At 35.1% G+C, this 13,269-nt stretch overlaps 1 protein-coding gene across 29 annotated transcripts in view; it reads right to left on the reverse strand.

Moving 5' to 3' along the window:
* ptprub (protein tyrosine phosphatase receptor type Ub) overlaps nt 1-13,269 on the reverse strand; it is a 442,833-nt gene that overhangs the window by 17,686 nt on the left and 411,878 nt on the right. For all 29 annotated transcript variants that reach the window (XM_009292423.5, XM_073924678.1, XM_073924674.1 and 26 more), the window contains 3 exon segments: nt 12,419-12,568; nt 6,328-6,642; nt 3,574-3,699 (listed from right to left, as the gene is read on the reverse strand). In XM_009292423.5, the coding sequence (XP_009290698.2) occupies nt 3,574-3,699; nt 6,328-6,642; nt 12,419-12,568 (591 nt within the window).

The following is a 13,269-nucleotide window of genomic DNA, read 5'->3' on the forward strand; positions in this document are numbered from 1 at the left end:
GCATCAATGAACTAACTGCAAACTCTAAAATAGTGTTTAATAAAAAACTTTGCTCACTTAAAATGTGAGTAAAACAGTTTCTATTTTAATGCCAAAAATTCAACCAAAGTAAGAAATAATATCAGTATCGTAACAATTAAAATCAATCAGTATTAAAAAATAATGACATTGTAAAATGATAATAAGAATAATTAAATAAATAAAATAAATAAATATATAAATAGTTGGGTCATCCCTTCTACATAAAGTACCATATGTTTGTAATGCATGCTATTGTTTAATTACCCCTTTAAAAATCCAACCTCATCATCACTATGTAAAAATAATATGAAATTTGACCTATTTTCAAGCTATGATTTTAAAGGTGTGGTCCAGAGTGTATTGTAAAGGTTTGGTTATGTTCACGCAAACCAATGTTTGCTCATGCTTTATTTGTAAAAAAAAAACAAAACAAAAAAATTTGTCATTTCATATCTTACTCTGATTAAATACAGCTGCTCAGCTAACATAAAAATTACATATTTTATATGTCAAAACGTCATATTTTCTAGTTCCTCCAAAAGGACCGCCCTCAAGAGGCTCTGATTGGTCAGCTAACATTATGTGCTGTAATTCGCAGATCAGTTCCATGTCACCAGGAAAAGTGTAATACCTCTAATAGCAAGCGCAGAGCCTCTGCTGTATAAATACTGTCAGAGTAACTGTTAGCCAGATTTGTTTGAGCCTGAATCAGACAGAAAATGAAAAGGACACAGCTGAACCTCACGCCTGCTCTTTAAAATAAAATCTGACAAGTGTCTTTCACATATATTCGAAATAAGCATGTGTAAGTAATATGAAACGTTCACATGTCTTTTATGAGTTGGTTATTTGAGGTTTCGAAAGCAAGGACAGAGACACTGCAGCGCTGGTGAAGATTGTGGGTGTTTACAGCGATTGACGGATAAATCAGAATTTGTAGCTAAATTATTAACGGTGCCAAATAGCATTTCCCATTGTTTATATCCTTGTTTAAATCCTTGCTACACCATACCATTAACGCTAGAAACTATGCATGTAATAGATCAACTTTAACAAATAAAGTGATTAAAGGTTGTGACTCACAATCCACAGCTTCTTCTATTATGGCTGTAGCTGCTCCTTCTTTAAGGAGTTTTTAGCTGAATCCAGCATTGAACAGAGATTCTGGAAGCTGTCCTTTGTCAAATGCTAGAGCTATATCTTTTTTACAATTCTTTGGAACATAATTAAGATTAAATTGTAACACCTATCTTTTTGTGCCAGGTCCCCAAATACAGAAACAGAAGAAGTTATGTGAAAATAGCAGCGTTTGGACGCCATTTTGGCTTTCTCTGCTATTGACCTTATTCTTCAATGCGGAACTGCGCTCGTTTTTGCAATTGTTTTAGAACTTCTGATTCAGCTCCCTATGAAAGAAATAACTAAGAATAATAAACAGCTGAAAACGGTCAAACTATTTGCTCTACAAAGAAGTGTTTGCATGATTATACTGACAAAGTAGAATAATATAATAAAAAAGAATCAGTTTGCAACATCAAGCAGCATAACAATCTGTTTTTAACATCTAAAAATGAATAGAAGTAAATGAGACTGGTAGTCTCGGGCCAGAATAATTCAAATGGCTGTGCCCGCTCGTACACGAAGAATAAGGTAAATAACATGGTGTATGTACGTAACCTGAAGCTTTGTGATCTCACCAACCCAGACGTATTTTTTGTAGTCCCCAAACTTTGTTTGCTGTACGCTTTGCTAAGCTAACTCTGTAAAAGCCAATGTCTCCCTTTGAGTTGAACTTTAAAGCGTATTACATTCAGAAATGTTGTTCATGTTCACACATTTACATTAGATATCAACTAAAATTTAAAATATGATATCGCACTGAACCACCCCTTTAAACATGCATGCACAAACGCACGCACGCACGCACGCACACAAACACAATTATAAGGTGACATGCACATGCACAGCAGATAAAGTGCATACTTTAAAACATATCTACATTGCAGATAAAATACAATTTAAAAGAATTTATAGAAAAATGCATACGCCAACATGTCTACAGGGCAGATAAAATGCACAGTTTAAAAGCATACGTGTTCAAAATAAATGTTAAAAAAATAGGCTGACATGTACACGGCAGATAAAATGCACAGTTTAAAAGCATTTATGTAAAAAAAAATATTTTAAACCAACATGTCTACACAGCAGATAAATCGCATAGCTTAAAAAAGCCTACTGTGTGTATTATAAGCTGACATGTCTGCACAGCATATATATAGTGCCCAGTTTAAAAGCATATGTGCAAAAAAAGAAAACTTATTATGAGCAAACACATCTACATCTCAGATAGATTGCACATTTTAATGGCACAAGTGCAAACAAACACTTAATTTAAGTGGACATGTTTGCATAGCAGACAGAATTCACACTTTAAAAACATAAGTGTTAAAACTAAAACACTAATATTATCTACCCCGGATCTAAATACTGTACTAGAGCCAACACGTTTGAAAAATACACACATACACACCCACAATCACATCCACACACCCCTTAATTCCCTCTGTTGAGCTGGAAATGTCTTTCCCCCACTCAATCTCTATAGTCTCTAACGTTCCACAGAAACGTCAAAGCATTAAAACACTGTGACATCTGTCAAAAGCACACCGAGCCCAGAGAAAAATGCAGGCGTCTATTAGGCGAGGAGAACTGCCATCAAACATAGACACAGAAAAACAGAACAAAATTAGCCCATGCAATAATGACAGGCTGGGGCAATTTGAAAGTGGTAAAAATGACCTTCCGTGGCACGCTCATTAATGTATATTTCATATCTTCGCAGGCTTATGAAAACTTATTTCAGCATCCGTCCTGTGGTGCCATATGAAGTGTTGTGCTGATGGTATGAAAATGGATATTTTGAAATGGCTTTTCCTCTGTTCTTTAATTGCTCTTGTAGCTTTGCCTGATGAAATATATTGGACTGACAAACTCTATTTATTATACTGCTTTATCTTGTAGTCTATTAAACGGTGATCCGAATGTAACATGGCTAACAGAGCAACACAAAAGGCAGCTTTCGGAGCTTTTCAAAGATTACATAAAAGTCTCCGTTTCCTCACTTCCAACTTGCAGAAGTAAGCTGACGGTTAAAAGGCACAACATAATGATCAACCGGTTCCAAGGTATGAAAAATGTATTATCACAGAATATCATTAAAGCCCTGTGGTGGTAATACAAGGAATTCTCTCAGGAAATTACTGTGATTCTACAGCATATTTTTTAGAAGGAATATTATAAGGCTCATTTGCTCAGCTGGAAGGCTGACTTTTTACCTTATTTGTACCTTTAGAAGGCCAAATAGACTTTAAACTTCAGTAAACTTTACTTGCGAATGTTTCTATAAAGCACAATTTGCCATAATTGCTCAATTATAGCAATTTTCTGAAGTGAAAATGATGAATATGTGATTAACTTTGTTAACTTCAGGGTATTTAATGGGTCTGCTGCAGCTACAATGCACTGTGCTGAAGAGAGAAGAGTCTCACTCACTCGCGTCACATTTTTGACTCTGAAAAGTCGGGTGATGATGTCCTCATCTGCAGACATGGACAGAAACTCCACTTGCATAGGCCCATACTGCTGAAGACCTGGTTCAGGCCAGTACTGCACACACGGCTGCAGAGAGAAAGACAGAAGCAATGAATATACGGAAGGAAGACAAACTGATTTAATTTGTGTTACAGGCAATAATTTGTCATTACAAGAATTTTTCAAGGGCATGTTTCTTCTGTGAAGGTGTTTGAATCACTGTTTCACATTATGGAATGTTTAAATGGGATTTCTTCAGGTTTTCTGACGGTAAATTTAAGATTTTAAAGACCAAGTAATAAAGATTTAAATGCTTTGTATAAAAATGCTTCAAAGTTCAATTAAAAGAAGTCAAATCAAACTTTCCATTTACTTTTAATGCCTTTGCCTAACACGAAAATATATCTTTTGCTGTACCTTCTGATAAACTAGTTAGTTAGTTAGTTAGTTAGTTAGTTAGTTTACTTATATAGCAATTTTTTTACAGAACAACATTCCCCAAAGTACTGTACAAACAATACTAATTCAAAAGTTGACACTATAAGCTGGTGATTGGTAGTAAAGCTTATTTGGCATGCTGTCCCAAGAAAGAGCCCTAAGCTCATAAGCTCGGGGCTCCCTTCTGTTTGCAGGGCGAAAGGGGAATTTGAGCTCAGGTAGATCTCGAGTTTTACAACCCTAATGAAGCATGATTCACTTGTTTAAATTCCATTACGACCTTCTGTTATTAAATTAACTTATGTTTTGCTAAATCCTCTCATTTAAGCCCTCAGTTTACTGGCCCTGCAGTTTGTTTCAGTCGCAGCAGGCTGTCATGTACTGTTTGTGCTCGGTTCACTGATTCACGCATGAGCAGTATTGTATCGGTTTACCGCTTCTTAAATCTCATCTCAGTGAGCTGTTCTAATAACTGAATAACTCAGTATATATTGGTTTATTTAAAGTCAGTTTGGGGTATTAGGTATTTTAAAAAGTAAGTTGTTTGTGGATAACTGGAGTGCTTATTGGAGACGTGAATCGATTCAAATGATTCAATTCGATTTAGTGAACTAGTTTAACTGATTCACTTAGAAAATTCTGTTAAAAAGAGCGATTTGTTAAAGTAAAACCCATTATTGAATACAAATGTGTTAAAATAATACTTTTAAGTATCTGCTTGGGTAGTATTTAATGATGTCCACTCGTTGTTTTTGCTGCGGGAGCAACAGCGAGGCTTGACTGGAGGAAGACCGGCTTGATCTGGCCAAAGGCGTCGGGATTACTGACGCTGAGATGCCGTACAGGTCAAACAACTGGCAGCGCGAAGGAAACCAAATGTAGAACTACTCATCTCTCTTATGCACCTGACACTTTATTTAAACTCCATCTTACAAGAACTCAATAAGGTTACTAATGGTTAGTCGTTATTTTTTTTATTTTATTTCATCTAATAAAAATGTTTTGAAATTTTAGTTTTCATTTTTTTCGTTTGTTTTTGTTATCTATAATAACCTTGATGCAAACTCTACACAGAAATTTCAACTGGCCCAGCCAGGACTCGAACCAATGACCTTTATGTAGTGAGGTGATCACCGAGCCATCGTGCTGCCTATACTGAGGTTTTATGAATCAAAACAATCAGGCTGTGCAATAAACTGAATATCTTTATTACATTATTACTTTCAGCCCACAGCCTTGATTAATGCTGTTTGTTTGCAAACTTTTTGAAGGTTGAATCTAAGATAAGTACAAATACCATTAGAAAACAATTTTGAAAGTCAGAGACTACTGATTTGCATTATATGTATATCACCAAGGACAAGATTAAAATCTTTCATTTTATACTTAAGAAAAAGTCACCCACACATTGGACAGCCTGAAGGAAAGCGAATCAACACCAAATTTACATTTTTAGGGCAACCTAGGCCTTTCAGGCATTTTAAGACCTTTCCAAGACCTACATAAACATTATTTAAAAAAATGAAGGAATAATACAGTAGAAAATGGTTTTGGTGGAAGTAAAATTGTGCAAAAGAGGAAACTGGTTTTGGAAGCAGGGGTTCATTAAACAAAACTGACTGTGATAAAAAGAAGAAAGAAAAAGGGAAAGTTCTAGAGAATTCTGAATGGGAAAAGGTTTTAAATATTCTGACCCCTCTCTACAGTATACTGACTATAACACAGCTCAACAATTGAACATCAATACATGTGAAGTGCAGTCGTCATACTGAACTGAGCTGAAAAAAAAAAAAACATCTAGAGACAACGAGAAAAAGGAAGAACATTAATGACAGCAAGGCAAGTGAGGTGATAAATATTAATACTTATGGACTGCGGAGAGCAATCATGCGAATGAAGAAGAAGGAGAAACGTTAATCCACCAGGAACAGATCGGCGGCGACAGTGACACTGAGTAACTGCCGGCATGTTAGCGCACGTCAGGGTTTTCAGAGAGCCGTGATCGAAAAAGAGCACCGGAATGCAACTCCACTACTCAAAGGAAAGCTGTATGTAAATGAGACTTGACTATAGGCTTATGAATATAGAACATTTCACAGGGAGATTAAGAGAAGCCGGGGACAAAATAGCTTAAACGACTTCAAAGGACGTGCGTCGATGTGAATGCACACAAAAAAGCAACCGATAAAGATGTGTTCTTAAGTAAAATCCTAAAAAGTCCTTTTGGGTGCTGAATTTAGTGAAACTTCTGGTGGCGGTCAAGATGTTTAGGCTTACCCAGGCAGAGTTGGACTGGTTGAGCTGATTCAGCATGACCACAGAGGTGCAGCCATAGTCAAACACAAGTCTCCAGAAGTCAGAGGTGGTGCCGGGCAGCGGATGGGGGGTTACAATGAAGGCAGCAGGCCGGTGGAAGCTATCCATCAGTGCTGCGTTAATGTAGTTGTTACTCTCGCCCTCGGTGGTTACCAGGAAAGCGAGGGCTCTGTCCGGTGGGAGGACATCCATGCTGCGGTTCTTCTCTCGATTTCGTGGTAACAAGGCAATGCTGCACTCCTCCACGTCCAGATGAGGTGTCACAGAGTTTAGTGTCTGAGAGAGAAAAAAAAAAGATGTTTAGGAGATGCTAAACATGATTTAGGCTTTAGTGGGGTTTTTTATTCATGAATTTATTGTGATGATGACATTATCTTAATCACTCTATGTCTCTTGGAAACACTGTGCATTTCAAATTGTGCTTCATAAAGATGAGTGGGCTTGACAAACCACCTGTAGAACTACTCTTCTACGCAAGCTATAATGACTTTAAGTCATAAGACCTAAAGTGCAATTTTAAGCTAAATTGCACTTTAGGTGGCGAGAACGAGTCTTCGAACCTGTGTGTAATCCTACTGTGAATTTACCACATTAAGCGTGACATAATAACATGGATGCAGTTCACTAGAGTAAATCTGATTAATGTCAGCTCCACATCTAACTATCAGGCACCTGTAGATTTTATGCGTTGGAGTAAAATTTTATTTACAAATAAAATTTATTTATTTATTTCCAAAAAAATAAAATTTTATATATAAATAAAATGGATCAGCTGCTTTTTAAAATGAATGACGGTGAATGAAAGTCAAAAAAGTGCCTTTCTAAATCAAATCAGCAGGATGCCCTTCTGGATCTTTCATTTACTGCGAAGACACTAATGACTACGCTTACATGGACATCTGTAATCTAGTTATTTGCCTTAATAGACAATAATATAATTAAGGTGTTTACGTAAAGTGCTTTCATGTAAGAGTTTCCTGTAATTTTGGGTGACTTTAGCTGACCTTCGGCAGTTTCACCTTCACTCATGAACATTTCGTTCATGCCCCCATGACATACTGAGGTATTAGACGCAAATAAGGAGTAAGGACTGGTGAAAGTGGAATTTATAAACGCACGCCAAATTAAAAGAAAAAAATAACTCCCGCATTTGGCGATGTGTGTGTTTACTGACCGCCGCGTGTGTGGATCTTGTCGGAAAATATGGCGAAAAGTCCTAAATGATGGTAATAATTTTATTGCTGTGTTAACTTCAATAATGACACTAAAATATGTATACTCCACGTCTTAATTCCATTTCTGTTTTGTTCAGTTATGACTTTAGTCTGATTAAGGTGATCAAAAATCGCTGTTTGGAGCCTGTGAGGCCTACAGTTTAAAATTCATGTTTAACTGAATATACAGTTAGTAAACACAAGTACATCTTATTGAACATCATTTATTTTCATCAACAGTTTTCATAGTAGAGCAGTTTCTCAAGCAGTTTGTGATGCATTTTGAAAACAGGAGATGAGCCCCTGGTCTAATGCGCCACCTGGCTTGAGAAACCCATTCTCAAAGACTAACTTTTAGCCTTTTTAATCTAGATTGATCTAGATGAATATTAAGATTACAGTGAGATTAATCTAGATTTACCACCTATAAAGGTAACACAATATTCACATTTAATACCTGTCCTACACAATATTCTGCACAACATTGAAAGATATTCACCTTTAATACCTCTCTTTCACAATATTCTGCACAACATTGTTCAGTCCCATGCAAAAGTACTTGTATAGCCTGTCTTATGTGTATAACTAAGTATCTTATGTGTACAGTTATGTTTTATGTGTATAGTTAAGTATCTTACAAACATACTGTATATAATATTATACAAATAATAACAATTATTTTAATAATAATTTTAAAAGACAATTAATTACACAGGCAACACAGTGATCAGTGGGTAGCACATTTGCCTCACAGCATGAAGGCCGCTGGTTTGAGCCTCGGCTGGGTCAGTTGGTGTTTCTCTGAGGAGTTTGCATGTTCTCCCTATGTTCACGTGGGTTTCCCCCGGGTACTCCGGTTTCCCCCACAAGTTCAAAGACATGCAGTACAGGTGAATTGTGTAAGCTAAACAGTCTGTATGTGTTTGAATGAGTGTGCATGGATGTTTCCATGGAAAGGCATCCGCCGCGAAAAACATGTGCTGGATAAGTTGGCGGTTCATTCCACTGTGGTGACCTCGGATTAATAAAGGGACTAAGTCGAAAAGAAAATGAATAAATGAATGAATGAATAATTACACTGAAATTATAAATCAAACAAGCCAGTACATTTATGATAGTAAAATATGTTAATTTCTCTTTTAGAAGATGTTCATTTAGAAGTTCTAAAAGCACATCAAGCCATATTTATCTCAAAAGACCAAATCTGATTTCAGTAAATAAAGCAAATTAAACACAGCAAATAAAAAGTCAAAAGGAGAGCCCAAAAACCAAAGAAAGAAAGAAAGAAAGAAAGAAAGAAAGAAAGAAAGAAAGAAAGAAAGAAAGAAAGAAAGAAAGAAAGAAAGAAAGAAAGAAAAAAAAGAAAGATTCCTGCTGGCACACTGGTGATTATGAAGATTTCCATTACGCACTAATAGTGCTGTGCATCTGTTGACTACAGATGTGGCCAACTTCAACAACAGCTTTTCATTCAATCTTAAATAGCATTAAATCTGACTTGTCCAAACAAAAATGCCAAGCTTATTCACAGCTAAGAATTTTTAATGCAAAAATTCCTCCATTAGCAGGTCATAGCTATAGAAAAATCTGCATTCCTTTGCTTCTGTTTCAAGTAATTGCTTGTAATGAATGCATTGTAATTCACCTAAAATGTACAAAAGAAAAGAAAAAAAAACTTCAATGTTGAGGTAAGCGCAGGAGAGCAAGAATAGTTCAGTCTGCCTCCCTCTGAATCAATAAAAGTATTCTCAGCGACACGCGTGGAGTTGTACATCTTTTATTAAATAACCTTCACTGGCCTTTCGCTCCCTGGAGATCTGTGGCAAAGTGAAACACGACTGACTACTGCTCCCAATGGAGGAGGAATGAAAGGTATTTCTTCTGTTATACGTTCTGCACTGCCACCTTTCTTATTTATGTTCAGCAGGAAACAATTATCGATTAAACTTCTATCACTTATAGTCTCTTACTGAAGAACCTTCGCCTAATATGCCCACATTGCTATACAAACGAAATGAAAAATGCTCTAGTTTGAAAATAGTTCTGTCATTTATTGCCGCTCTGCTTTCTCTAAATCATTTTGTAATGTGTGTAGGAGTGTGTACTGTACACTACAGAAGGGTCTTGTGCCGCTGCAGGCATCTTTTGTTGGCGAGTTCTCCATTCGAGCCTTTTGTTTTTGAGTCGAAAAGATTATTTAAATGAGCTCTGAACGTCTGGCCACACTTCAATACATTTATTCAACAGCATTGATCATTAATCTTCGGGCAGCATGCAATTCACACTTTGTGAAGCTCGGCGTCTTGTTTGACTGCCGCTGTCGACCTTGCTGTGCTCTACTGAGCAAATTCACATTTATGGAACTTCATAGGGAGTTAATTAAACTTGGGGAAATTAAAAAAAAAAGAGTATTTTCCTTTTCAAATTACAGAAATATGCTAAAAAATATTGACCTTGGGCAGCTGGTCTTCAGCACACAACTGTGCGTTCATGAGACTTCATTAGTGTGGCAAATCATTGCAGTTTTCTCAAAAAAAGCATGCAAGTTGTGAGAATTCAGAATGAATAAAAATAAATGTGACACAAATTACAATCTGTGTATTTTTTCTCTGAGGTAAATACACTTATTGGCCACTTTATTAGGTACATTTTATTAGCACTGGGTTGGACCAATGTTTTCCTTCAGAACAACCTTAATCCTTAAAAACAAGATTCCAAATACATTACTCAGAGATTTTGGTCAATATGACACTACACAGTTGCTTTACATTTCATACATTTGACCATCCTGCTCCAAAGGTGCTCTATTGGGTTACGATCTGCTAAATGTGGAGGACATTTCAGTACAAATCTCACTGTCATATTCAGGGAACCAGTCTGAGATTTGAGCTTTGTTATATATAATGTCCTGTTTGCTGGAAGTCACTGACTGTCTGATGATGTGTTTGAAATGTTACACACTTTGTGTTAGTCTTTTTAATTTAATAAATTGGTATCTTTTGGAGCTTTGGTGTAGCCACCTTTTTGAATATATTTTTTGCAATATCTGCTCGATTCACTGTGGTCATAAATAGATGAACATGGCCAGCAACAATGCTCGGGCTGTGTTGTTTAATGATGCCTGGTGGTACTAAGGGGCTCACCAAGAAACTAAGTACACCAAGAAAATCTCCCTCAGACCATGCCACCACCAATAGTCAAAACTGTTGGCATAAATCATTATGAAACCATGCTTTTTGTTGATTATTAAACTTTTTTTTTGTTTTATATTAATTTCAGTAGAATTCTAGAATAATATGGAGCTGTTTACATACTTTAGGCAAAGTCTTTTAGGAACTGAATATGGAAGATTAACTGTAGATTTCTTTTTTGTTTTTTCTAATTGGATTTGTATTGTAAACCTTAAATAAAAGTTAAAAGCATGTCTTTTTATTTAATACGTAATGTTTTTACTTCCTATGTGCTTAGAAAAATATAAATTATTCATTTATTTATTTATTTATTTTGTTTATTTATTCATTTTTATTTATTTATTTATCTTTATTATTTATTTATTTATTTTATTATTATTTTTTTTTTACAAATTTCAATGCTGAAATAGCTAAAAAAGGTCTGCAGATTCTGTCTGGTCCTGTTCATAAGACAAGGCAACATTTTTCCAATCTTCTATTGTTCAGTTTCTCAAACTGTAGCCTCGGTTTGTTGTTCTCAGCTAACTGGAGAGGCACTGGTGCGCTCTTCTTCTCCTGCTTTAGCCCATTTGCTTCAAGTTTGGTCATGCTGTGCATTCAGAGATGCTCTTCTTCAGACCTTGGTAACAGCCAATGGTTATTTAAGTTCAGCTCAACCCAGTCGAGTCATTCTCCTCTGCTAACAACAAGGCATTTTTACCCAAATAACTACCTCTCACTGGGTATATTCCTTTTTTTAGACCATTCTCTTTAAAATCCCAGCACATCAGTCATCGACCATGATAAACCATGCCACTTTCACGTACCTTCCAATCCTAATGTTTGGTTTGAACTTAAGCCTATTGTTCTAATCTAAGACCTAAACTTAATTTCAACAATAACAATAACAAGCAATAACAATCAGTTAAAAAATGTGTACCCAATAAAGTGGCCAGTAAGTCTACTATTGGAGCTATTTAATTTCGCATAAGAATAGGTGAAGGCCAGTTGTTTTTTATAACACCACCTGTAATTTTCTTAAGCTTGATTTTGATTACTATTTACTATTATTCACATCTGACAAAGAAAGAAAGATATACAGCACAAGGACAATGCCAAGATGTAAAAAAAAAAAAAAATATATATATATATATATATATATATATATATATATATATATATATATATATATATATATATATATATATATATATATATATATATACAATTTCTATTTTGGTTGAACAATTTCTCTAAATAAATAAATAAATAAATAAATAAATAAATAAAATATAATAATATATAGTAGCAAAAATATATATCGCAAGAAAAGGAGGAACATTGGATGACTTTAACTGTGTATGCAGCATTTGCACAGAAACTGATATTGAAGGATGGGCTAGAGAAACCTGTGAGCGTGGAGCTGTTTCTATCACCAGGTGTGATGTGGCAGATTTCCAGTGACAAGCAATTTGTCACTGAAATTCATCATTGAATCCGAAACCACCTTGCGAAGTGACACAATGACAGCCAATCAGAGGAGACTGTATGTAATATTTCAGATGCACATTAATTGTGTTTTTTGCACCAACGCGATCACAATTTTATAAAATGACAATATATTAAATATATACTACACAAAGTATTAAGGCAAGTAAAGCCAAAAACCTGGAACTCCTCTCGCAGCTGTGAAGAGTTGCTCTGAGAATCCACCCGCAGCATCTCTTTATAAGCCAGAGCAAACTCATTTACTGGAATGGCCGTCTCCCCACACAGGCACGCCTCCAAGATGGCATCGTGAATGAATATGTACTGCTCCTGTAGAGAGAGAAAAAGACCTTTGGCTTTGATGCTTACAGTATAAAGAAAAAGAAAAAAATAGAAAGGGAAACACTTAAAATTGGCATTTCATGACATAAATTAAATGTAGACTACTTGTATCATCTTTTAAAAATGTTTGACTTGTGATGTCAGACTCACTCTTGAAAATCATTTGAAACAAAGTTTGTAAAAAAAATGATCATAACAAAATACACTAATTATGTTCAACTAAATGCTTTAGTAAAGTTCACAGTACAACTGAAGATACTTTTTTACTACTTTTTTCTTTGTTTTTTGGGGGGAACCAGGGTCCAGAAACTTTATTTTAACTTATTTGTAATTAATTAATTAATAATTTTATAATTAAGAGTGCAACAGATAGAACAGATAAACACAGAGCACATACGTAAACAGCAATAGAACAGAAATAAAAATAACAGAAGTGTGTATAAAAAGCCATGACAATTAGAATAAGTTGTATTATTCAAATAAAAAAATAAAAAAATAAAAAATAAAGTGTATAAAGGGCCATGACAATTATAATAATACTTGAAGTATTCAAATAAAAAATAAAAAGTAAATAAATGTGTATGAACAGTCATGACAATAAAAATATTTGTAGTATTCAAATAAATAAAAAACAAACAAAAAAACATTAAAAACAAACAAACAATCAAATAAATAAATGTGTATAAACA

Source organism: Danio rerio, chromosome 16 (genome assembly GCF_049306965.1).
Source record: "Danio rerio strain Tuebingen ecotype United States chromosome 16, GRCz12tu, whole genome shotgun sequence".
Taxonomy (NCBI): Eukaryota; Metazoa; Chordata; class Actinopteri; order Cypriniformes; family Danionidae; genus Danio; species Danio rerio.